Source organism: Indicator indicator, chromosome 5 (assembly GCF_027791375.1).
Source record: "Indicator indicator isolate 239-I01 chromosome 5, UM_Iind_1.1, whole genome shotgun sequence".
Classification (NCBI taxonomy): Eukaryota; Metazoa; Chordata; class Aves; order Piciformes; family Indicatoridae; genus Indicator; species Indicator indicator.
In genome coordinates, this window is record NC_072014.1 from 31,162,903 (window position 1) to 31,187,961 (window position 25,059).

The 25,059-nt window shown below is 40.5% G+C and overlaps 1 protein-coding gene across 1 annotated transcript in view; it reads right to left on the minus strand.

Annotated features, from left to right (window-relative positions):
* Positions 1-25,059, minus strand: part of ADCY5 (adenylate cyclase 5) — a 207,596-nt gene that overhangs the window by 38,722 nt on the left and 143,815 nt on the right. Inside the window, exons 4-8 of the mRNA XM_054380728.1 lie at positions 15,296-15,407; positions 14,994-15,121; positions 11,295-11,453; positions 10,101-10,242; positions 1,475-1,615 (exon numbers count right to left, since the gene is read on the minus strand). Coding sequence (XP_054236703.1) covers positions 1,475-1,615; positions 10,101-10,242; positions 11,295-11,453; positions 14,994-15,121; positions 15,296-15,407 — 682 coding nt within the window. The remainder of the gene's footprint in view (positions 1-1,474; positions 1,616-10,100; positions 10,243-11,294; positions 11,454-14,993; positions 15,122-15,295; positions 15,408-25,059) is intronic.

Here is a 25,059-nt window from a genome sequence, read left to right on the forward strand (position 1 = left end):
TTTATAAAAAGGTAAATACCATTAACAGGGATAGGTTCAAGATAAGGATAGAGAAAAAAAAAAGAAAAAGAGAGAAGCTTTTCCTCCTACAAGTGAGGGGCAGTGAAAATGTTAGGGCTCAGCTTGACATTTCAATAAATAATTATGTTTTTCCAACTGAACAACCAGCTAGACACGGCAAACTGTAATTAACACCAAGAAGCATAATACCACTTGGCATGCTTACACCTTGTTTCTGAACAGGAGGCTGCAAGAACCCCTTAAAAGCTATTCAAAGAAACTTATAATTATAATTATGTGCTAGTGTGATTAGTCTCTTCTAATAATGTCATGCCTATTGAGTGCACCCTATTGAAAAGCCCACATAAAAAATGCACAGTTCCACTGATCTGTATGCTTATGTCAGAAGCCTTCATTTGGAGATCTGAGAAACGAAAAGAAACTTGACTATGGAGATTAAGAAATTTAGTTTAGCACTGTAAAATAATATTATGATTGAATAATATTAGCACCAACTATTAATAAATGTGTCAGCCTTTCCCATTAGAAGACACCATGTGGCCGCTTATAGCTATGCCAAAATTTTTAATCTGTGGGAGTGAATCTCATGTTAAAAAGTTCTTTGAGTACTTTAAGTCTGTGATGACCTGGAGTAGAACTTTGATTATGGGCAACAAAGTGGGCAATAAAGACACACTTTTGACTATGCATGAAGGGTCAGACTAGCAGCAGTTAGGTTATGGAGCAATCACATTACAAGACAGTAAGTAGTTTTATGATTACAAATAGCATTATAATAGAAACTCAAATGTCTTCATCTTTATTGCATAAAACAAAGATATCATCTACAATTTTATGTAAAATAAGCCATTAAAAATGCTCTCAGTCCAATTGTCTTAACAGCTACCTCTTGTTCACTTTAATCTAGAAGGACTGAAAGGTATAAGCAAGAAATGAAGATGCTTGCTACTTTAGGCCAATTAATCTATGTACTCAGGAATGTAATCTCAAGAGCTAAACACAGCAGTGTGATTCCTGGAGACCCCTGAAAACACAGGAGTATGTAGCTTCTAGAAGGCAAACAGAATTCAGCTGTTATAATGCAAGCAAGAAAGCTTTGCAGGTGCTGGTCTGCAATGATCTAGTACAAATTTATGTCAGCTGCTGTTTGACTGTAGGTAATCACATCTGCTCACATGGCCTGGATGAGTTTTTAGAAGGTGGGACAAATCAGATGAAAGAGCCTTCTTTGCGCCATTCAGCCTCCCTTCGCCTCCCAAACAACTTTGCACCTCATCTCACACTCACTCACCTCCAGATGTACCAATTATTGTTATTTCCAGAGTCAAAGCAGAATTTACCACCCTCATTTGGAAAACACCCTCAGGGCTGCAAAAACCTTCAGACAAAGCAGGGAGTGATATATAATGCTGTATTAAGAAAAGAAATGAATGTCCATAAAGCAAGGCATTACCATTCTCTTCATTTCCTTGGAGACCTGGTGAGCTCCGAGGTGGTTATAAAAGGGCCGGTCAACACCCCAGTGTGGTGGGTTATGGCTGATGGAATTAGCACGCTGACGGTTCATCTTGGCTATCGTGGCTTTCTCATCTTTCTGAAACACAAAACATAGAAGAAATTTTAAAACATTTTCATGGCAGTCATTCTCCAAGTATCTCTTCTGATCTCTCACTCCAGAAGCTGGCTTTGTGCCTAGAACTTTAGGATGTGGTCAGTGATCAGAAGCAGACCACCATTTATTTTTCTTGTCATTTTTCAGAACACTTGCCTATAAATAGTGCCCACTATTTTACTCCTTTGCTTGTTTTGAATAACCACCATAATCTGTGTAAACAGAGGGAACACTCCAAAATGGAGATACCTATTTTCAAACTGAGTAGCTTCAGATAAGAAATTGCCGTTCCAAACTACACAGAAGACTCCTGAAAATGAATAATAAAATAAATAAAAAATCCTTTTGGAAGAGGAATGACACATGGAGCTACCTGGTTGAGGAACAGGAGCTCTGAGAATAGAGGACACCTTTCTCTGTAGGTAAAAGCAGATAGTTTTCCACAGTTACAAGAGCATCTTCCCAGACGTGATAGCGGAAGCATCTAGATCTTGCAATGCTGGCTAGGATTTTTTCATTAACTTTCCTGAAGTTTGGCCAAAATATTTGGATTTCTTATTAAACCTGGCTTTGAATCTTGGTTGTAATTGTGGCTTACTGCAAATTTTGCACAGGATCTATTGGAAAGGTTTCATTCAAGCTCAATGTCAGTTACAAGAGCACAGAAGTGCAGCATGTAACTAGGCTACAATCCAGGCTGGTTACTTTCTTATTTTTAATATATTCTTTATCTAAAAAGACAGACAGGTTTCCATGTAGAATGTGTTCTGTGGAAAGACAGGACTTTATTGCACAGGATCAAACGCTTTAACCTTCTTCAAGGAGGACTGCACTGCAGACTTGCTCAGTGAGGACTGAAATTTACCTGCACTGACTCAGAAGGAAGGGGGGTGGCAATTATTACATCCTTGCCTGAAAGAGGCAAACCGGAGAACTTGAAAATTTGGACGGTACGGATAGGTACAAATTGCCTGCTTATAATTTGGGAGATTAAGCTTTTTCAAGAGAATTGCTGCTTCCATGAGATTACTGAAAGAAATTAGACATAATATTTATTTTGGAATTCAAAAATCATCTAGACATTAATAATTTAGAAAGCATCACTCTAGTATTTTGGTTCAAGTGCTGTATGACAATACAGGTAGGTCCACATCTTTTTTTTTTTTTTTTTTTTTTTTGCCTGGAGTCTGCTTTCCCTACCTATTTATTTTGATTCCCCGCTATTCACCATGACTTGTACCTGTCAGGAGTTTGCAAAATGCTTGGTGTAATTTCCATGGCAACCAGAGAGTTAAATGTCAAGTGCTACACTGACTTAAATTATTTTTTTTAAAAGATGTTTTAAAAAGCTTGCTAAAATTCGGTGCTGGGAAAAGCTCCCTGATTGACAAGCATGGGAAACCATCATCTCTTGTCTTGCAAAGAAGAGACAGCTACGACGACAACATTTCCCATGAGACCACAAGTTCACCACGCAGGCACCAAACGTTCCCAGGAATGTAGTGCTACAGGCATCGTGACGACTAGCTGGGGACGTGGTGCCACTTGCAACAGAGGCCCTGTGTCAGGCACCTCACTGGTCCTGTGACAATAAGTAGCACAGGATCTGGTCACTGCTGCCCTGGGCTGCCAGTAAAGATCTTTCTCCATCCATCCAGGATGACAAGTGTAGGACCTCAAGGAAAGTCAGTGTGAGTAAACCTAAAGGAGCTGTCAGCTTCCTGGGATGTTTGCTGGGAATATGTGCTCCCACATTGCACATCCCCAGGACAGAAAGTGCCTCCCACATCACTTCTTTCTGGTATTGAAGCCATCACTGTTTCATCTGCAAGAACTGAAGCCTCTGTCACTTGGCACCAGCTGAATTTCACATGAGCAAACATGACAGAGCCACTGGATAACCTCCAGGAGAACTGTGTTTTAAAGGTTTCTAAAAATACATTAATGTGATGCAACACCGATGTCCAGATCTGAGTTGGTTTGAGATTTTGTTTTTTTAGAAGTCACTGCTCTTCATGGTCTCTGCCATCATTTGTAACACTTTCTTATGTTTTTTTTTCAGTTATGCAATCTTTTTTCATATTATGCTTCTTTCTTCTATGATGTGAGGCCAGAAAACTGGTAAGAAATAAGATTTCACAATCTTCCAGCAAATATATATTGTTTTCAGTAATAGAAGTGCCACTGTAAATCCATTTTATTACAACTTAGTGAAAGGGTTTCAACCAAAACCAATCAAGAAAAACAGACACTGAAGCTAGTCTGGGGACCTACAAAAGCAAAGTTACAAATGCCTTTACATTAAAATACGATAAAAGCTACGTACAATAGGTTTCCTCCCATGAATTAGCAAATTTAGTTAGAATCTCAGAAAAGCCTTAATGCCAAAAATCTAGGCAGATATACGAATCCCTCTCAGCCCAGTGAGTGATCCTTCTACCTGCCTCTAGTGCTGGTGACTCTGACGCATCTCATATGTATTTATTGAAACATCTGGGTTGAGGTAAGTGTGGTACAAATAAGTAAATATACACTTCTGAGATAATTTCTAGCTATATGGTCGGGCACCATAAATTGTCCATGGTGACATGAACTCTGGCAGTATTTCCCCCACCTCCAGTAGAAGGTTTCCACTGGATTGTGAAGTATACTCCAGCAGTACCTCCAATCAGATTAAAAATCTAACATACAAGCATAGTGGGTTTTAGTTTCCCACATTACATGTTGTACTACTACATTATCTGGAACAATAGGGCTTTGTTGTTAATATCAATACTTATTCAAAACCTTTTTTCTTTTTAAATCAGGTATCTTCAAAAGTTGAACAAATTTATTTTCTGAAAAAACACTTGTTCAGTGGGTGATGGTGACAGACTCTAAAAATGAAGAATTAGAAGGATCACAGCCCCTCTGTTTCTTCCTGGCTAAGTGGCAGCATGAGGACAATGAATACACAAATACACAGGGCTAGCTAATGTATAGCAAGACTGGAAAGAAGAATAAAGAAAAGGAAGAGATGGTATCTTTCAGTACAACTCATTACAGGTAGCACCAACAACAGCAGCAGGTGAGAAAGTTTCTGACAGCAATGAGATTTTCAGATTTTTAGTGGATAAACTCCAGAAAGCTGTTGTGGGAACTTTTAAAATCTAGACTTGCGAAGAGGCTGTAAATGTTATTCCCAGGGGTTTTATTGTGTTCCCACCACCAGTTCCCACATGCCAAACTACAGTAATGCTATAGCAAAACTATAGAAATAGCTGGGATTTTTTTTTATCCTTATCAATCACATCAAGAATGTTCCTTTAGTGTGTGAGAATGTTTTCCAACATATTGATTGCTATCAGTACAACAAAGCAGTGAATTATGAGCATGGATCAGCCATCTCAGATGCAGCTACATACTATTTAAATTGTCCCAAAGTCCCACTGACATGTTAATGGTATTTCTTGCAGTGCTACATGCTCCAAACCATTGCTTTCATAAATCCACATGAGTGGAACCCTGCTGAGCTCTGTTAAATTAAGGAATCATCACATTAGATTGATTGTGTTTTAGGAGAGTCACATGCACAACATTTAAGGACCATTTTGTTTCTTCAGCTGGATGAAGTTCCAGGATGCTATTTAGAAAAGATTGAGAATTGTTTTTCCAGAAGTTAGCGCCAAAGTTTTGTTGAGCTGTTCTAAGGCAACCATCAACAATCCTTTCTGAAACTGTTGTGTACCTGCTATTATTGAAAGAAACACCCATGCTCACTGCAATTGAAAGACATTAGAAAAAATGTAAATATTTTGTTTTCAGTTTGCTGACTTTGTGCACTCAGCACAGTGTGTTTAGTCAGCAGTATTGCTCATCTGTTGACAGTCACATTTTGTTTCCACTTGTGTTCAAAGCAAAGCATTTCTCCAGACTTCTGACAATGCTGAGGACAATAAAACTAGAGGTAAACCTAATGTGCTGTTAAAATTCTGTTTAAAAATCTAAAGGCCCATTTCCCACTTTTCCAAGCACATACTTTTCCACCCACCTCAGAGTAAAGCTTTTATCAATGATAAGAAGTGATGAGAAGAGTAGCTGTTCAGCACTGGATCACAAAGAGCAGAAAGCTGTCAATGGCCACCAAGTGACATGCTCTGGTACAAACTACAGAAACCTGGGCAGCACAAGAACTGGGACTACTGGATACTACAGTAAGAATTAAACTGAGTACTGTAAGAATAGCAGGAATGTGATAGGACAGCAGTAATGATGGAGACAGATTTTTTGAATAAAACACAGGACAGATATAAAACTTAAGGAGTTACAGAGCTGTGTTAGAAATGCTATAATCTGAAGGATTAAAGAAAAAACAAAGTATAACAAGAATAATCCAAAACGACCCTACAGAAGGATAAAGACATTATACTGAGTAGTGCTGGGCAGTTCACTACAATGCCTCAGCGAGATGTTTGTGAATCACTAAATATCTGGGTAATTCTAGCTGATAATTCACTGTTTACCTGCAATCACAGACTTCAAAATAAAGAATGAAAATGCGAAGTCAGTATCAGAAGAAAGGCAAAGAACTTCTTGGAAAATTCCCACATTTCTTTCCTGCTAAGGTAATAAAAGGTAATAAGTCCACTAGAAACATATCCAAATGATTGAGAAAAATGCTGAATAAGGACAGGAGTCACACTTATGCAAGCCACCCTATATCATGTGAAGATAACAGAAACTTAAAAATCTGCATTACTCCTAGAAGTGAAGGAACAGATTATTGCTCTTCAGATAATTGCCACTGCCACAGCAGAGGCAAAAGGGAAGAGGGATCGTAAGCGTGGGGCTACAAACAGAAAACATGACTAAACTGGAAGCAAACTTTAAGTACGATGTGCCCAGGTCAGAAGGCCTCCATTCCAGATCTGTGTAACACTGAAAACTCCAATTTCAGTTCTGGTAGCAGATACTATTTAGCCAGGGATCATGACACAGAACTTGCAGGGTGGCCAATGCTGAGCTTGGATTAACAACCTTGAGAATACCCAAATTCTTACAAAAAGAAAAAAATACAGTGGCTTTCATTGGCCATGTTCTCCCCATAGAACATTTGAGAGAGTGCTGTGCTGCATATCAGTGACTAAGACAGACAGGGCAAAGAGCTGATTTCCAGTGAAATGGAAGAGATGGATTTGGATATCAAAGCATTGGGCTGGATTATTAGTAGAGTTACTCAATGATTAGTTTGGGGGAAGATTTGATTTAATTATTTTCTTATCACATCTGGCACCAAGTGTAGCAACAACACACTTTGCTAATGAGAGTATTCGATAAACAGGACAAAGAAGGAGGAGTAGCACCCAGCATTAGAGGGCTGATAAAGTAGAAATGGGACATGAGACGTTCAAGTGTACAAAATTACGATCATAAACTTCCTTTCATTATCAGGAATCACATCAATTCATCACAGAACAAATATCAGATACCAAAATAATGCAGCTGTGCAAAAGGCAAAGGGTTCCCTTGATTATCATGAAAATAGAGTTTGCTGTGAGAGCTTGTGCTTCTCTCTTCTTCTTTGTGAGAAGACATTAGAACAGTTTGTCTAAACAGAAAAAAGCTGAGAGGGAGAGAGGTAATACAGATGCTGTCTGCCAGCAGACATCAGACTACCAGAGCAACCAGGTTTTAGAGCAGCCCACAGTTAGCATAAAAGCAGCAAGCAAACCACAGCAAAAGATTCAACAGATCTTTATGATGGAGCCTGCTAATTTTATGACAAGAATTACTTCATACACAAAAAGCACGCCATTCTTTGTATCTCATACAGTTAAGACTGGCTTATATTTTAATTATCAAAAACCTAGCTGAAGGAATTGAAAACAAACACAAAGAAAACAAATTTGGGACTTTGGATCTACAAAACCTTTTATCTATGGCAGCACAACACTGCAATAACAAAGACATATCTGCACTGCTCTGGGGTATCTGGGCACTGCTTTCTTCACAGGCAACCCCTCACCCACAAGGGCAGCAACATCACAGAACAGGGCAAAGAGGAAGGCAAAAGTGGATTGGGAGGAAGCAACTCTTCTGTGCACCAGACAGAAAACAAGGACTATGTTTTCAGCTCCAAGGATGTTGTTTCAAGACTGAGTGATCAGAATCTAGCTGTTTTCTCTCTAAAACTCAATTAAAAATGTTCCTGTTAACAGTGTCCTTAAGAAGGTAAAACCCCTTTTTTTGTAAAGAAGGAGCTAGTTTGACTTCTTGGAACAAAAATATCCAATAAATGTTTTTCCCATTTACTCTGTGCCAAAGAAATGGCATTAACATGAAGTAAAAAAAAAGTATGGTACAGATGCTGCTACATTTAATACATTCATCTTAACTCCTGGTATTGTTCGGTTATGATGGCCATGGGATTGATGGACCAAGTATTCAGATAATTGAAATCTATCTGTGAACTGAGGAGCAGCTCAGGCATGAAGTTACTTGGGTCAACTAAGCATTGCTCTCAGGTCAGTGTAAATCCTGTGCCTTGTGTGTATGGATAGCAGGAACACAGACATGACTCACAGGAACCCATTACTAAGTTAGGTGAACATTTTATAGCCATTATTGGAACAGACTGAATATCAAAACCTGGCTAAATACATCCCAAGAAGTCATTAAAATCGAGCAGAAATGGAAGGAAAAGGTGAAGTGCTAGAACTTTGCCTAGCATTAGGCAACATATTCAAGACTGAGCTGACTACTGGAGAAAGCTTTTCTCACTTGTGACTCTTCGTATTATGTGAAAACGAGTTTTTAAAGAAGGAAAGAACTTTGAACTATTCACAAAGGGATAGAAAATGACTATGGGAGCAGGAAAGTGGCAGCAGTATGGGCCCCTTAAACTCTAAACACTAATATCCATGACCTTGGGTAGCAGTTTCAATTTAGCACAGTAATTACATAGGTCATGTGCATGTCCCAGTTCTTAGCTACTTTGGGATGCAGCACATCAGAGCAGCAGTGCCTAGAGACCTCAGCTAAGGGCCACACTGTGTAACAGAGCTGCAATAAATACATATAAAGCACTGAAAGAATGATGAGGGGGACAACATCCATTTTATTTTGCCATGGAAAATCAAGGCCCAAAGACGTAAGTTCCTCAAAATATAAGTCTGGAATTGAATCCATATCTACCCTGACTCTCTGTCCTGTGTCCTAGTCAAAAGCGAAGTCAAGTCCCAAGTGCTTTGTGTCACTGTTGCTGAGTTTTTTTGTCTACACTGGCAAGGAGCAGACTCCTGACCTCAAGTCTTCTCTCCAGAGAAACCTTCAGTTCTCCACAAGAACATTCAGACAACTTGAGTGTATGATTTAAGGAGTCAATATATATAACTTCTCCACTCCAGGAGACAGGGCTCAGCTGACCATGAGGGTATTTTGTTTTATGTTCTCAAACCTATCCAGCAAAGAAGAAGTGTTTTAGGTATAAACATCATCTGGCCCACTGACAGGCAGTGATACTCAGGAAACAATAATCTTTCACTGCAAGCTCTAATCCTCTTTTGAAGACTGACAATTATTAATGAGATTTATTTTACGAGCAGACAGAAACCAAAACAACAGCTTCTCTCTTTAGCAGATGATAAGGGATTTTCTTGAATATTTTTTACACAATATTCATTAAGGAGATTTGAGGCTTCCATTCACTCAGGAAATGAGGCATTGGAAGCAAAGCATTTCCATTTATGTTGTTATAGTTATTCAAATCAACCATGCTTTTGGAACATGTCAATAATGAATCTAATCTCGCTCTGGCCATATTTATAGCCCTGGGAAGGTTTAGTTGGTCTTAGATTCAGAAATGGTTTGAAATGGTTTTCAATTCAGGCCAATCTTTCCGTGCTTGCTTGTACCGTGAATAGCAAAGTAGTGTCTATAGTGCAGAAATTGCTTAGAGAAATATTATTGGCTAGGCTCAACTGGATGATCTTAAAAAGGTAATTTTCTAGTATTACAGTCTATCATTACTTAAAAGAATACAAAGTCGAGATAATATCAATGTATTTTCTGCTCTTTGCAGTGTCACAAAAAGAAGATATATTGGCTGAAGCCCATTTGAGTTTGAATTAAGTTCAAATTAGTAATGCCCTAGTAGCCTTACTTTGTGCAGCTTGACCTATGTCATAGCAGTAGGCACGATGATCTCATCCCACTGTCACAGTGATCATTACGTTATTTCTTCAGAAAGAGGCTGAGAAGTAACGACAAGGAATGCTCTGATCTTTGTGTTAATGGCAATGTGGTGAGCAGGTGGACAAAACCAATTCTGTCTGTAATCTGTCTGAGATCTTTATAGTTTTAACCTATTGCTTTAAGACCTAGTATAAGTATCAAATTTAATTCAAAAAATATATATCGCTATTAACAGCGGAGTGTTGGAGACCATCCAGTTCTTAGAAGTTCTAAATCTGCATTACTTTGCTCTTACCCGTTTCTGGCTGCACCGTACAATCAAGAAGGTCTCAATACTGTGCTCTTTCAGATAAGCGTTGCGTTCCCCTCCAAAGCCCAGCTCCACCTCATAGTCTCCATTGAGATAGTTCAGGGTTGCTTTTGTTATGTGGATGCGCCTTGAATGAGACAAAAGACAAGCCAGTTGTGTAGGCTCTGAAAACTTATCACTTAAAAAGCCTGCTCCTGTCCAGTTTGATCCAGGTACTGAAGTTTTACTTCCTATCTAACAAATTTCAACTTCTGTGGTTTACAGGTACTGGATCAAACAAGCAAGAAAAGGCAGTTTATTTAGCTATGCCACTACTCTCACAGATGTGGTATGGGAATTTTATCTGTTCTAAAGGAAGCAGGCCAGGAGGTATCTTCTTAAAGAGAGAGAGGTGTTTGTGTTAAGCATCTTACACATCTGTTTAAAAGAATCTCCTTAGATATAAAGCACTCATTCTTTGGTCTAACATACAGCAGATACATTCTTTTGGAAAACACAGGCCCTTCACAAGGCCATGTCTACTGACTGGACACACGTAACATATACTGCAGCATGTATCTTCTTTTGTTGTATCCCATAAATCACTATGGTATATGAGTGCCTTGCAGCAGTGTCCTATCAAGAATCGTAGTCTTACACTTTCTTCCAGAGCTGAGAAAAGATGGAAAGGCACATAGAAAAATGATCTCGTGGAATCAATTTGGCAGCACCTCTGATTTAGTTGGTCCACACAGTGGTGGAAAAAGCACTGATTTTGAACGTTTCAAAACAAAAAGCTGGTCTGAAACAGTATTTCACACAATATCCATCAATAGTTGGGACGCTCTCCAGCAACACTTTTAATATATGGTCACCTCTCTCTGTAACTGTGAGCACAGACTTGCTCATTTCTTTTGTACCTACTAGCTTTGTTTCATAGGTAAGGAATTCAGTTTTTACCACAGAAGGATATTCCCATCTTGGTATTCTGCAGACTTTCTGTAATCAAAGACATGTAGACATGGAGCAGAATAACCTTGCTAACATTTGTACATGCTTAAAACACCACAGCCACAGTTTGTTTTACAGCTGACATATAGACTCTCTGAACTTCTGGGCCCCATTTCCCCACCTCACTGTGACATGTCAGACACAAACCAACACATGGATTCACAAGACAGTTTTGATGAAGCAACTTACCCAGCTTTGCCCCCGGCTTCCATGTGGTTGGCTAACGTTACATCATTGGACCACACATCAAACTGCCACTTCCTAAGGCCCAAGACCCCACAGTGAACTCTCCCACTGTGGATTCCAACCCTCATGTTAACATTTACTCCTGTCACCTCCCGAACCAGTCTGAAAAGAGATATTGGAAAAAAGGACATCACTAAGAACTGCTTGGTTGTAGTTGGTGGCACAGACTTACAACCAGAACACCAAAACCCATACTGACCCAAAAATTACTCACACATACACACAGTGCTGCTCATTCACATCAGCAGGACAACAGAACAAAACCAGACTAGCTCTACTTCTATTGGATGATCTGGCTGGCAAAGTACCATGCTAATCAGAAAAGGGAGCCCTTGGAGTAAATCTATGTTCTCTGAACTCATGGTCAAGCTGAGAATTCATACAGTAAAAATAAATGCTTGAAGGCAGTAAAAGGAATAAACTGCTGGGCTCTGATTTCCATACCAAAGCTGGACATGACCTGCCATCACTCAAACTCATTAAGAGAAACAGTATGTTGCAAAGAGAAAAAGGAAGTGATTTCAGAGATCTTCATTTGTCTGTATGGCACCAAGCACCAACTCTTCCACAGATTGAATATATGTGTGTGAAACACCCCACTGCAGCTGGAAAGCCTGAATGGGGCTTAAAGCTGCAGTCAGAGCAGCAAAACCAGAGAACCACATTTACTGCAGTCACTCTAAACAGGCAGCTACAAATGCTCAAGCTCTGATTTTAATGAGGTTTTGGATGTTCTGCTTACTCTCAAAATGACTGCTGGAATACTTTGTGGGTTTTGCCCTTTTAGGGCAAAAGTTAACTTCAAGAGCTGTTCACATGGAAAATATGTTTAGGAATGTGAATAGAGGAAAGTCTTATGAGGCCATCAGAACAACTCTGCTTCTTGTTATTGCTGATCACATCATTCCCAGAATGTCCGTGTTTCACAGGCAAATTCACTTACATTACATAACACGGACCCTTCCTTTGAGTTGTCAGTTCCTTGCAGCATGAAGTTTTACTTCCTATCTAACAAATTTCAACTTCTGTGATTTACAGGTTCGTCTAGTCCTTTCTAGATAGCATTCTCTGGGAGGACAGGTAAGTCCTCCCAACTTCCTCACAACAATACAGAGCTAATATTAATGCTTTAGTAACTAATGAAAATAAATGAATAAAGATAGATCAATTCTGGAAGCCAGTTCACTCCTCACAGTGCCCTTTAAAAGACTGTTCAAGATGAATTCTTGTTGAAACAACACCTACCCTCTTACAGTTCCTTTTTCATTGCAATCCCTATCTTACATCTACTACACCTACTTGGCTGAAGTGACATTCATTACTTTTATTAGCAAGCAGCAGAGATTCTCTGGCAGGGAAAGGAAGCTGCATATGGGTAACATGTCACAGGCTTGTGGACTGAAAGAGCTCCAACCACAACACTTGGGAAAGCAACAGGAACTGGAGTAATGAAAATGCAGCTACAGCCACAACCCTTGCAAGGATAATAGCATCTGCAGTGTGGGTACAGCACAGGGGAGGGAGAAAGAACATGCTGCATGAGTGCTACAAAGCCTGCTGCACTCTCTGCCAAGCCACATTACTGACACAAGACCAAGGAACTTTTCCCAGTAGAGTTGTTGATGAGAGGGTGACTTTCTCCAGACTTTGCAACAAACAAATGAGCTTGGTTATCCTTTATAGGCAAATTAAATACTTTATTACCTTCCTCTTTTTTTCAGTTCATTTATACAAATGAATATAATTCTACCTTTGTGATCTGGTGGAACACTCCCTACTGTTACTATGCACAGATGAAATCAGCCTACAGTCAAGGCCTAGTGCTGGTGAAGTCTGCAATCAAATGCTCAGTAGCGATTTGTTACCTGCAATCAAATGTTCAACAGCTACTGGTTACCTTAATTGTGAAATCTCTTATCTTGATCCTTAGGGGAGAAGGCAGGGGGGAAGCACAGGTAGTGAGAATGATCACTTTCCAGACTTATTAAAGAGATAAGACTTAAATGCATTCATCACACATCAAGTGGGAAGTAAGTTTTAAAGGCTCCTGAAGAGCTATTTGTAAACAAACACTGAGTGCACTTCAGCTCCATGTTTGCTTCACGATAAGGCAGGTTGGGATTAATGAAGTCTAGACATCCTGGTGTTACTCAGCCATGTGGGGAATTACACTGCAACATATCAAGGTCTCTGCATTTCATCAAGGTCAGCTACTGCAGAAAGTGAGACTTTCTGGGCTGGTGTCATCCAAGAATTACTGCATTTCATGTTTGACAAGACACTGTCACCTGCCACTTAATTGTACTCCTTTTATTTGGTATTTTGCATACAAACCCCAAAAGGTCAACAGCAACAGAATTTAAAACCAGGAAGAGGAAAGTAGGAAGTCCTGACAATTTACACCTAAGGAACGGAATGCTGCTGGGTACTGCTCTTTGAATGGGGTCTTCTGAATGAAAACATTGCTTTTCAAAATATTATTATGTGTAATGAAAACAAGGTGGAAAAGTTTGAGTGTGTTTTTATGTCCTTGAAGAAATTCAGAGGGTAAGGATGTAAGTATCAAGCTCAGCAAGTAGTTAACTCTACTTTTTATCAGGATGAAGTGGAAACTCCATCCACTTACTGAACGAAATGAGATGAGAACTGCATGGAGATCTACTTCTCTGCAGCTATCACTGATACTTTAGAAGATGTTTTTGCAAAATAAAAAGGTAGAAGAAAAGGGAAAATAAGCAGATTCTCTGTGCAGCAGGGATGGTGTATTAAGGTCAGCTCAGGTACCATCCAAGACTGACAGAAATTTGTGCCTAAGCTAGCATACACTCAAGATGACCGAATAGATCTTCCCTCACAGATTTCTGAAAGAACTGGCTTGTGAAACCTCATGTCCAGTACAAACAATATTTGATATTGTCTACAATCTTCCAAGTAATATAACTAGATATGGTTCTTACATTTATTACTCTCTTAAGACAAAAATGATCTGGACAAAAGCATAACTACTAGTCTGATCTTATGAGCAGGCAAGGCAGATTTTAAAAGAAAAAAAAAAAAACAAACATAGGGATTAAATGGAAATAAAGGAAAAAGCACCATGGATCTGTCCCAGTTGGTGCTAGTCCAACTTTATTGTTTTCTTCAATAATTAATTTAACTAAGAAAGTCTTGAATATGACCTTTTTGGCACAGGGACACATAGAGAAGGATTAGTTAAACTAGACAAGATAGACCTTAGCAGAGGAATTGTAAGGTGAGTAAAAAGCTGTCTTAAAGACAGACAAGTGAAGAGTAACTGAAGATTAATAGTTATTATGAATCCTCTGCTTTTACATTTCTGTAGGTCAGTGGAATGAATCCTCCTTTGGGAATGAGACTTCCAGTAATTACAGTAACTAACCTCTGCCTTTCTCACCAGGAGACTGAGCTCTGATATCCACATGGCTGTGAGGGACTCAAGTGTTTGCTTTCTGCTGTCAAACCTTTACTCAATTGTGTTTTCTTGTTCCAGCTGTTTTCTCTTTTTGCTGGCAGCAGTTCCCTGGTTTGGCTACCTTGCCACTAATGTAGATAAGACCTAACGGGAAAGAGAATCCGCTTGCTTTTTGTTCTGAAATTCTCCATGGGGAATATGGTACTTACGAGATGGCCTCTATCATATCCATCCCCATTTCCACACAGCAGTGAGCATGGTCAGCTCTTGCTTCTGGCAATCCAGACACACAGTAATAGCAATCACCCAGGATCTTGATACGTAAACAGTGGTTCTCCTGAATAAAAAAATTAATTAAAAAATAACAGTAAAGGAGAGAGAATTAGTCTGCTTATATTCGTGCTTGCAATAGTTTGCCTTTTAGGGCAACAAATATTTACAGAAATCCAGTGAACCAGCACAGTATGTCATCCTTGCAACAGGAAAAAAAAAATTCTCATAGAAAACTTACAGCGGCTAGCTTATCAAATCTGGCAAAGAGCTCATTCAGTGTCATGACCAGCTCCTGCGCAGTGCACTGGGAGGCCAGGCTTGTGAAACCCTCTATGTCTGCAAAGAGGATGCTAAAGAAAAGAGGAAAAAAAAAAGTGTCACAAAATTTATTGCTGATAATTGCGTGTGTTCTGGAGTAGAAGTCCAGGGATGGTGACGAGGCATGTAGGAGTGTCCCAGCCCTACAGCAGCAAGGAAACGAGCACCCCTAATGCCACCTTATACAGCTTCTCACACTCCAATCTTTGAGAGGCACAGCCTCATCCCCTCTAAAGATTAGAAACAGTGAGGAAACCACACAAGCTTTTTATCATCCCAGCCTTGCCCAGAAAATTTGCAGTGTGCTGGGAGTTGGTGGTGGCTATCGTTAACAAGGTACTCTTACTCAATGACCAGGTTAACCCAGATATAAAATCAACACTTACACACTTTGTTCACATCCCTCAACCTCTCAGCTCAGTAACAGTGCCTGTGTCCTAACTCTGCTGCAAAAAAACACACTTCTCTGCCCACTTCCCTTGTGGGTGAATAACCTTAACCTGCCAGGCGTGATGGCATGGCATGGCATGCTGCCAGGGCAAAGGCTTGGGCACAGCAGGGCTGGCTGGCTGGGCCCTAACACACCTGGGTGTCCTGGCAAAGACTTGCCACAAGTCTTTTATGCTTTTGATTCTCTGGGGAAGAAGTCTACACTGATTTATTCTACTTTTCTCATATCCCAGCTGTACATGCTTCTCCCTCACTGATTTCTTTTATTCTTGCCACACGTTCCAGCTAGCTTAGCCCCTGAGACACTGAAAATATACACCTCCAGGGCACAGGAGCCCCTCTCTGTAAGGCTACAAGCAAGCATCATCCAGCTCTCTCCTGAACGACAAACACAGCCCTTGCCAACTGAGGCAAACCTCTGCTATTGCAACAGGGGCACTGAATTGGTCACAGCAGCTGAGGATGGACTGGAAAAGCCCTCTGAAAGCAGTGTGGACTGTTCTGAAAGCAGAGGGGTTTGAATTACAAGTATTAACAACGATTCTTTGATTTAAGTGAATCAATTTTAATGTTGTAATACAAAGTTTTTGTTGTTTTGTTGTTGTTTTTTTTTAAACTGGAAACATTGTTTCATTAATAATTACAACACCGAAAATATTAATTTGCAAACACAGCCATTATGCTAAATTTAAAACTATTCAGTAAAACAAGCACCAGACAATGCATGTAGAGCCAAGATAAAAACATTTATGAATGCACATTTATATAAATATAAAATTCTTATGCTATATTTGTACATTGGAACATTTATCAAATAGCTGATTTCTTCTTTGAAGTTGATTATTGCATCAAGCTGTACTTGAAAAGGACGAGAAATGAAAAGTGTAAATAACAAGCACTCTGGAATTATTTCTTCTATGTAAAATAACACTCCAGCACGTTTTAGGCAAATTGCAGAGGCTGTTTTCAGTTGGAATTCCCTGCAATGTCTTCAGAGAGAAAGCAAAGACAACAAACATACTTTCACAAGCATTTTTTGCAAAAACCCTGAAACACATTTCTATCTTGGCTTGCTTTCTTAATTTTCCTTCTACGTTTCAACTCCAATAAATCATCAACCAAACATGTTGCATTAAATATTTTTTGTTAGTCAAACTCAAATGAAAATGTACACAAAAAAAATCAAGATGAGAAAGCAGGGATTTCAGAATCAAAATATACTTTGGCATTTTTTAAACACTTGAGGAAATACAGAAAAAATAAATTAAAATTTGACATATTTACAAATAAAAGTAAACCTCCCAAAGAAATACACTTGAAATCAGCTGAAATATCAGATGTCTGTATTGCTCACCAAGTAACTTAGTATGTTTTAATATGTAACGTACAAATAAGAAATGTCTCCAGTTCTCATGGCAGTAATGAAATGTATCTTGTAGCATGTTCCTCTTCCAGCATGGGCAAATGCCAAATTCCTCACTTATGGAGCTATTCACACTTTTTTCTCTTGTGTGTTGTAACAGCCATGTTATAACAGGAGGAATGAAGAGCAGTTGCTGTTCTGATGTCCACATAGCAATGGGTATATGTGAAAATACTACACAGGGATGCCCTGAGTCTTCTACTCATGCCTCATTCAGAAAATTGATGCTGGCATAGTGTCCTAATAACCATGGGTAAATGACTGATGTTTGCTCCCTCCATTTCCCATTGCTGTCACTCTAGATAAATGGATCAGACATTCCTATAAGTTAAATGGTGGCAGTATTTTCAACCAGGGAATGAAGTCATCAGCAGAGACCTATGGAACTATCCCATGCACTGACTTACGATTTTTCAAGTTGAGACTACTTGATTACAACATTTTCTCAGACTTGCAGCCTTCTACAGGTGACTAGCAAATTGTTCTTTGTTCTAATTTAGCAGATATCTCCTTCATCTTTATTCTTGTCTTGCACTTCCACGGACAGCATAGTTGCAGCTCCACATGCAGCTCTAGCTGAATTCTAGAAAACTACAATTATAAGCACTATAAAAATGTTTATTATGAGAATAAAACATGGAAAGCTTGCATGATGGGAATCAGAACTACACAAGTCAGCAGCAATATTGGGAAGTTAACACTGATGTCCCTATTAGGAAGCCAACACTTACTATATGAGATGCTTCTTGATATGAGTGTTTTATTTCAGGAAAGAGGAATACATGAAACAATTTCGACAAAGCCAGACTAATAATTTTTGAGTCAAGGAAAAACAAGTTTGGTTTTAGCTAAAGAGAAGAAATGAACTGCAACTATCTTTTTTGATGCTTCAATTCCCTTCTCACTCTTGAACATGGACATAATGCTTGGCTATTAGGGGAAAAGTTTCATTCAGAACATACCTTTTCCTCCTCATATGAAAACCTACTCAGAACTGGTTATGTGTTAAGTCTGTTGCATGACTCCATTTTTGCACATTTTGTGATTAACATGAAGATACCTACCTGCATGGCCATCCCCTTGCCTCTCTTCTATGTCAGCTAAGTAAGTAGTATGTAAATGGCTTGAAGCACCTGAGCATATTCAATTGCAGGCTGGAGACAACTGTGTGACCTGCTGTACAACCAATAGCTATGCCACTGAGCTAGCAGAATACACTGCCTGGGAAACATGGGAGCAGGGATGGAAAGGACAATGTTGGAGATGGCAAAGGTCAGAGCAGTGATCTGTGAACTAAAGACAGAGAGGCAAAAGACAGATCTGTAGCAGTAGACTGGAGAAAGAACAGCACAGGACTATCAGAGAAAACAGTCCTAGAAAACTGGAACCTGGCCTCAACAGAGAGCTCTGAAAGGCAGTTAATCACATTTTACACCTCCTGCCTAATCTGTTCCCTCTGCACACTCCTGCTAGCACTGCAGCTCCAGCAGCAGAGACAACAACCAGGTTTATTGCTCCCAACTCTGCTAATGACCCACAAGGGAGGAATGGGGACCTGTGTACGTGCTGCTGAGCCATGCCACTTCTGTTCTTTTTGTTATTATCCCCGGTAACCCTTAAATTCAGCCTTGTCCCTGTAAAATACTCAACAGCCCAGAAGCAACTAGGAAAAAATCAGATTGATCATACCACAGCTATCAAGGAATAGTACATGATCCTTTTCCTGTGTTTACTCAGAGCTTTTCTTTACAAATGAAGTCCACTCTATCTCCTTACACACACAACATGCATACAGTGAGGTGGCAGGAGCATCTCCCAGTCCTGCCAGTACATCCTATCTAGAGTAGAAGCCTTAAAGCTTAAGCATACAGTTTCCCTACTACCCTTAGGTCTTCACTCCACACTCCACTCTTTTATGTCAGACTACCCTTAACAATGAGTTTATGAAAGGATAATGCTGATGGATGAAGGGCATAACTCAAGTTAACCACTTGTTAGTTTTCAGAAGGCAAGACACTTCCTTGCTGGTGGGAGCACAATGCCAGTAATAGGCTTTCCTTGTGCCAAAATATGGAGTAAATGACTGGTCAACAAAAGGTCAAATGAAATAATTATTATAGCTACAAAATATCATGAGATAAATAAGGCAGTGGTTTAGAAGCACTGTTAGCTGAAGCTGTCTGGAAGGGATTGACCACACAATGCCTGGGCATCAGAAGCTATTATCAGCCCTGGGTCCCAGTTCCCTCATCAGAATCAGTCCCTGATTTTGGAAGGCTACTGCTTAGTGGAAAAAGCAGTTTAGCATGTAATGAAAATGTTGTAATGTCTTTAGAGCTCTTGATATATTTTCCATTCCACCGTTGCCCTCAGATTTACCATCTGATTGGGTTTTGTCCAGCAGTTATGAGGGTACGACCTCAAAGAAGACCAAAAAATGGTTTATTTCTGGGAAAGACAGACAAGAAAATGGGAGTTATCATTCATTTAATAACTTTTTTTTTTTTTTTAATTATTTCAATTTCATTTTGGTTGAAAAGTACCACAAACTGTGTTACAGGGTAGAGGTGAATACTTTCCTAAGCTCCCATTTCAGCTCCTATTTCCAGAAAGGACTGGCTCATGATTTCATAGCTGTACAAGGCAAGCTCAGTTTTGTGCCTGTTGCCCTATGTGGCTCATGACACTGACAGGGAAGAAGGATGAAAATAAGATTGAGTAGCTTCCAGATCCTGTTGTCCTCTCCTCCTGCCTAGGGATCATCCTGATACCTGCTTGCTCCTGCCCAAGCCCCAGGCAGGGGAGCAGGAAAAGCAGATACACAGACTGGAGTATCCTTGTGCCACAGGCTCCTGCTGATTCCAAGAGTCCAGGTCTGATGGACAGCACAGGGCAGGCTGGGCACACAGTTGCTGCTGCCAACAGGCTGCCAGCCTCTGCCTGGGCTTGGCCCTTACCAAAACCACCCCAGCACTGTGGGTTGTGAGACCTTCACAAGATCACCAAGTCTAACTGGTAACCCTACTCTACAAGGCTCACCCCTAAACCATATCCCCAAGCACCACATCCATCCAAACAGCCTTTAAACACATCCAGGACTGGTGACTCAACCACCTCCCTGGGCAGCCCATTCCAATGCCTGACCACTCTTTCAGTGAAAAAACTTTTCCTAGAATCATAGAATGGCTTCAGTTGGAAGGGACCTTAAAGATCACCTAGTTCCAATCTCCCTGCCACAGGCAGGGACACCTCCCACTAGGGCCCTTGCTCAAAGCCTCATCCAGCCTGCTCTTCAAACTTACTTCCAGGGCTGAGGTGTCCACAACTTCTCCGGGCAACCCATGCCAGTGTCTCACTATGCTCACAGTAACAAACTTCTTCCTAATGTCTAGTCTAAAACTACCCTTCTATAGTTTAAAACCACTGTCCCTTGTACTATCACAACATCCCATTGTAAATACTTCCTATCCAGCTTTCCTGTAGTCCCCCTTCAGGTACTGGAAAGCAGCTATAATGTCTCCCCAGAGCCTTCTCTTCTCCAAGCTAAACAGCCCGAACTCCCTCAGCCTGTCCTCAGAGGAGAGGTGCTCCAGCCTTCTGATCATCTTTGTGGCCCTCCTCTCACCCCCTCATCTTTGTGGCCCTTCTCCAACAGACCTCTGTCATTCTTGTGGAGGGGGCTCCAGAGCCAGATGTCCCAGGTAAGCTGTCACAAGAGCAGAGAAGAAGGGCAGACTTGATCTGCTGGCCACAAATCTTTTGATGCAGCCCAGGAGAAATGGAGAGAAGCAGCTAAGATGCAGAACCAAGAGGAGAAAATTCCCCAAGTATTGAGCTCAGCTTTCTCATTTTTTGGTCTGTCATGCATTCATGGAATAGTTAAGGTACACATGGTCAGGCAGCTCAAGTATCTTCAGGAGCCAAAGTGCAGCATCCCAGAGATGAACAGTGTGAGTCTGCCCAGCTTGGGCTGCTTTCACACTCTGTTCAGTTTTGTCCCACTGCACCTTGGGTTCTGCTATTGCAGGTCATTTAAAACTAGCTCCTGTAATTCACAGGATCCTTGCTGTTGCTGCACAGCCAACATATTCTGAGGAAGAAGCATTACAGGATCTTTCAGATGGCAAAGGAGAAGGTTCTTAGCAAGATTACAGGAAGATCTTGGTAGAAAACAAAGACCAAAGTATGGATTAGAAAGAGTTAAGGACAAGGTAGGAAGCAGGAAAACCACAGAAGACATTTAAAAACCACACACACCTACAGAGAATGATTCTGAAGCAGAGTCTTAAATATTTGAAGCTACTAGAGTGATCAAAGGAGGGACACGACACAGCCAGGTTTCCCTGCAAATGCAGAATTATTCAAAAGGTTAAATTAAATCATCAGTGCTTCTAATGTAAAACCAAAAAACCAGTTGTGTTCTATTTCGAGACATGTGCGTGCCATGCACGCCAGCCACAACATAAATCAAGCGAGGCAGGGAACACAAACCCTATCACCATCACAACGGTAACGCCAGTTATGAATATAAACACCATGTGTTACTGGAAACTGAACACCACAGGCACTGCATGGGAAACAGAACAAAACCCCAGACTGGGTGAGCTTCAATGACTTATAAAACCAGCAAAGTGCAGCTGATTGCATGTGAATCAAAGCCCCGGTATTTTACCACAACCAGTGCTACCTACCAAGAAAAGAAAAAGTTAATGTACCGTAATCAAATAACCATTGTTCACTAAACACAACCGGCAACCAGCAAAGGTGTAACGAGAGAAAGCCATTTGCTGTAGGCAATCTGCCCTTGTTGCTGAATCATTAGGCTAATTGGTGGGGGACACTGTCTCACTGTTACTGTTATTTGACAACACTATCCACTGCTTTCAGTGTTGTATGTCATTAAGTCATGTGCTGAACAAGGAAGAAGAAAGAAGGATGAATTGGGATGAGGATGACAAAACTCTCAGTTGAAGGGCTGGGTTCAGCTGTTAACACCAAACTAGGCTTTCACAGAATCAAAGAATAGTTGAGGTTGGAAGGGACCTCTGGAGGCCAACTTGTCCAACCTCACTGCTCAAGCAGGGATACCTACAGCTGGTTACCTACTGGTGTTCAGATGTCTTTTGAGTATCTCCAAGGTGGGAACATCTCTCGAGCAGTTTGTAAATGAGTCAGTTTTTGCACTTGGGTATCTGTTTAAAAGCTAGTTCCCTGCTAGCACTGTAAGCCTAGAAGTTATACTCCAGCTCCAGTTACAAAAACATAGTATTAAGTTCACCTAGAAGTTCCCAGAACAGATGTAGCATCAAGATACATCCAGTCTTCCTTTTCTAGCTATAGCCACTGGGGGATGGGATGACAAGGAGGTCAGGCAGAACGTCTAGGTAAAGCAGTACGAGTGCAAGCAAGGGCAGCAAAGCCCACCTAAGAAGGGTGAAGTGACCCACACAGATCATTGTGCTGAGTGAAAGCCCAGTGATTAGTCCAGCAAAGGCTGCGACTTACTTCCAGACTAACTCAGGTCTCAACAGCATGTCAGCCTTGCTCTCTAGGGATGTCTATGTGGCAGGCTAAGGTCTTAACCTTAGCAATGCAAAACAAGTTACCCTGAACAGCAGGACATCAGATAGACCAGAGGTTAAAATATTTCCTTTCCTTTGGAAAAACAAAAACCAACAGTAAGATATACACTTTCTTTCCTAAACTTATATGGTCATTTCAGAGAAGATCTGTTCAGCATGGGAAAACACCTATTGTTTCGAATGAGCTCTAGCACTTGTGAAACACATCAGCTGGCACAGGTTCCCCCTGGGAAGCAGGACTCTGCTGTGCACTGTGACAGTGTTCCATCTTAAGATCAGTCATGCTGGCTCCCACTTGCTCAAGATGGTGAGAAGGCACATATGTACACCAGCTCTGTGATAAGGAAAGCAACACTTGAGAGAGAGAGAGAATAACACAAAATAGGAGGAAATACACCCCAAACCCTACAAAATCAAAATCCCAGAAAACAGCAAAAGGCAGAAAGCCTCCTGTCTCTCTTCCAAAGCAGACAAAAATGTAAACCAAACTCACATCTCATATTTGAGAAGTTCATCTACATGATCTTACCATCTGAAACTGGTAACAAGGTAAAAACCAACAAAGAAGCAGGAGACCAGATGGCTCTCAGCGACACTGGTGGCAGTACACAGACTGCCATCCACAGGGCATGACAATAATATGGCTCATTGCAAAGATATAAACTGCAGAGTCCTGTCTTTACTTGATTTTCTCTCAAATAAGTGTTACTGGAGGTTAGAACTGCCTGAGGGACTCAGCTGGGAGATGCACATCTCCAGCACAAATTCTCAGCATCAGCAGTTGCAGCTCTCTCTGTTAGCAGTGTGCTCCTGGGAATGTGTTGCTGAGAGTGCATGACTCTGCTACCACCAAAGTACTGCTGAGGAAAATGGCACCACCATGGCCAGTGCTCCTCACCTTAATACCTGTGGTATGTCCATCGTCACACCAAATGAGAAGAAATTAAGATCCTGAAATCACTAACCAGAAAGCAAAGACTGTAGTGGTCACACAGGGAAAAGCTTTTCTGTGACATTCTTGCGTTTGTAGTTTACAAGCATGAGCAGCAACCCTCTAGTTATTTGAATTTAGTTATAGCTAAACAGCATCAATACTAATTTTTTTTTAAATGAAAAATCTGCAACCTTCTTCTTCTAAACATCTTGAGCTAAAAGATTTTTGTATTTCAGGAGGCTATATTTAACCAGACTGATTCTTCACTGGAAACAAGAGTAATAAATAGCCTTTTGGGAAGAAAAACTATTTGGGGAAGGCAAAACAAATAAAGATAGCTATGCAGTGGCTACCAGCCAAAACTATACGTAGAGCAGATTATAGATGTATTTGAGATGAGTGGAAGGAATTTTATTACTCCATCATCACAAGCCAAATGAGATGTTACTGACTGTTGAACATAAAAAAGAAATTCAAGCTGCCTAAATGAAATTTTTGGTTACTAAAAGGAGGGACTTTGGAGCTTTTTCATGTATGTAAGGAGGGACTGATGGGAATGTGCAAACTTTTCCAAAACTTTCCTGTTCATGGAAAAAGCCATGTAAGTGGGGAGAATGCCAAATCCATTTCAACTCCAAGGAAGTTTAGAGAGGCAAAGATGAAGGACATACACAGCCCTTTGTAGAAAGGCACAAGGAACCATGCATACCAGCAACCCCAGTGGTGTGTCTGTGCTTTGGCTCCAAGCAAGCCTGGACTCACTCACCTGGGTCTGCCTGACCAGTGCGATAGAGCTGGCAGGTCTGTCCAAACTGGAGCTAGATCCAGCCCACATCAAAATACATATCAGATTCACTTATCCCACAAGACAGCCTTAAATCCAGAACTGCATATAAAACAAAAAGGAAAAGCCATGATATTGTTTGGTTTTCAGACTGAGCCTACTTTTTGCACTGAGCATCTGGCAGCCTGTTTTCTGGCATTTCAAAAAACAAGGAAGACAGAGCTAATTCTGTGAGAAGGGTCTATCCATTACCACTACAGCTGCAGGAGTCTGGCACTATTCCTCCCTGTCCACCTTTGTAAGAACACTTTGCAAAATGACTGAAGCCATAAAAGCTGTGCAACAGGAAAAAGAAACAACTAAAACTGTAAAGATTAAACCAAAAGACAACCTGTTGTGTAGAGGCTGTGTGCCAGCAATCAATCAGTTGTCAGAGAAGGCAAGAGGGTAGTAAATTTTGACACAGACAGTGTCATATGTATGTCTTGGGTTGGGCACATAGGACAGAGAT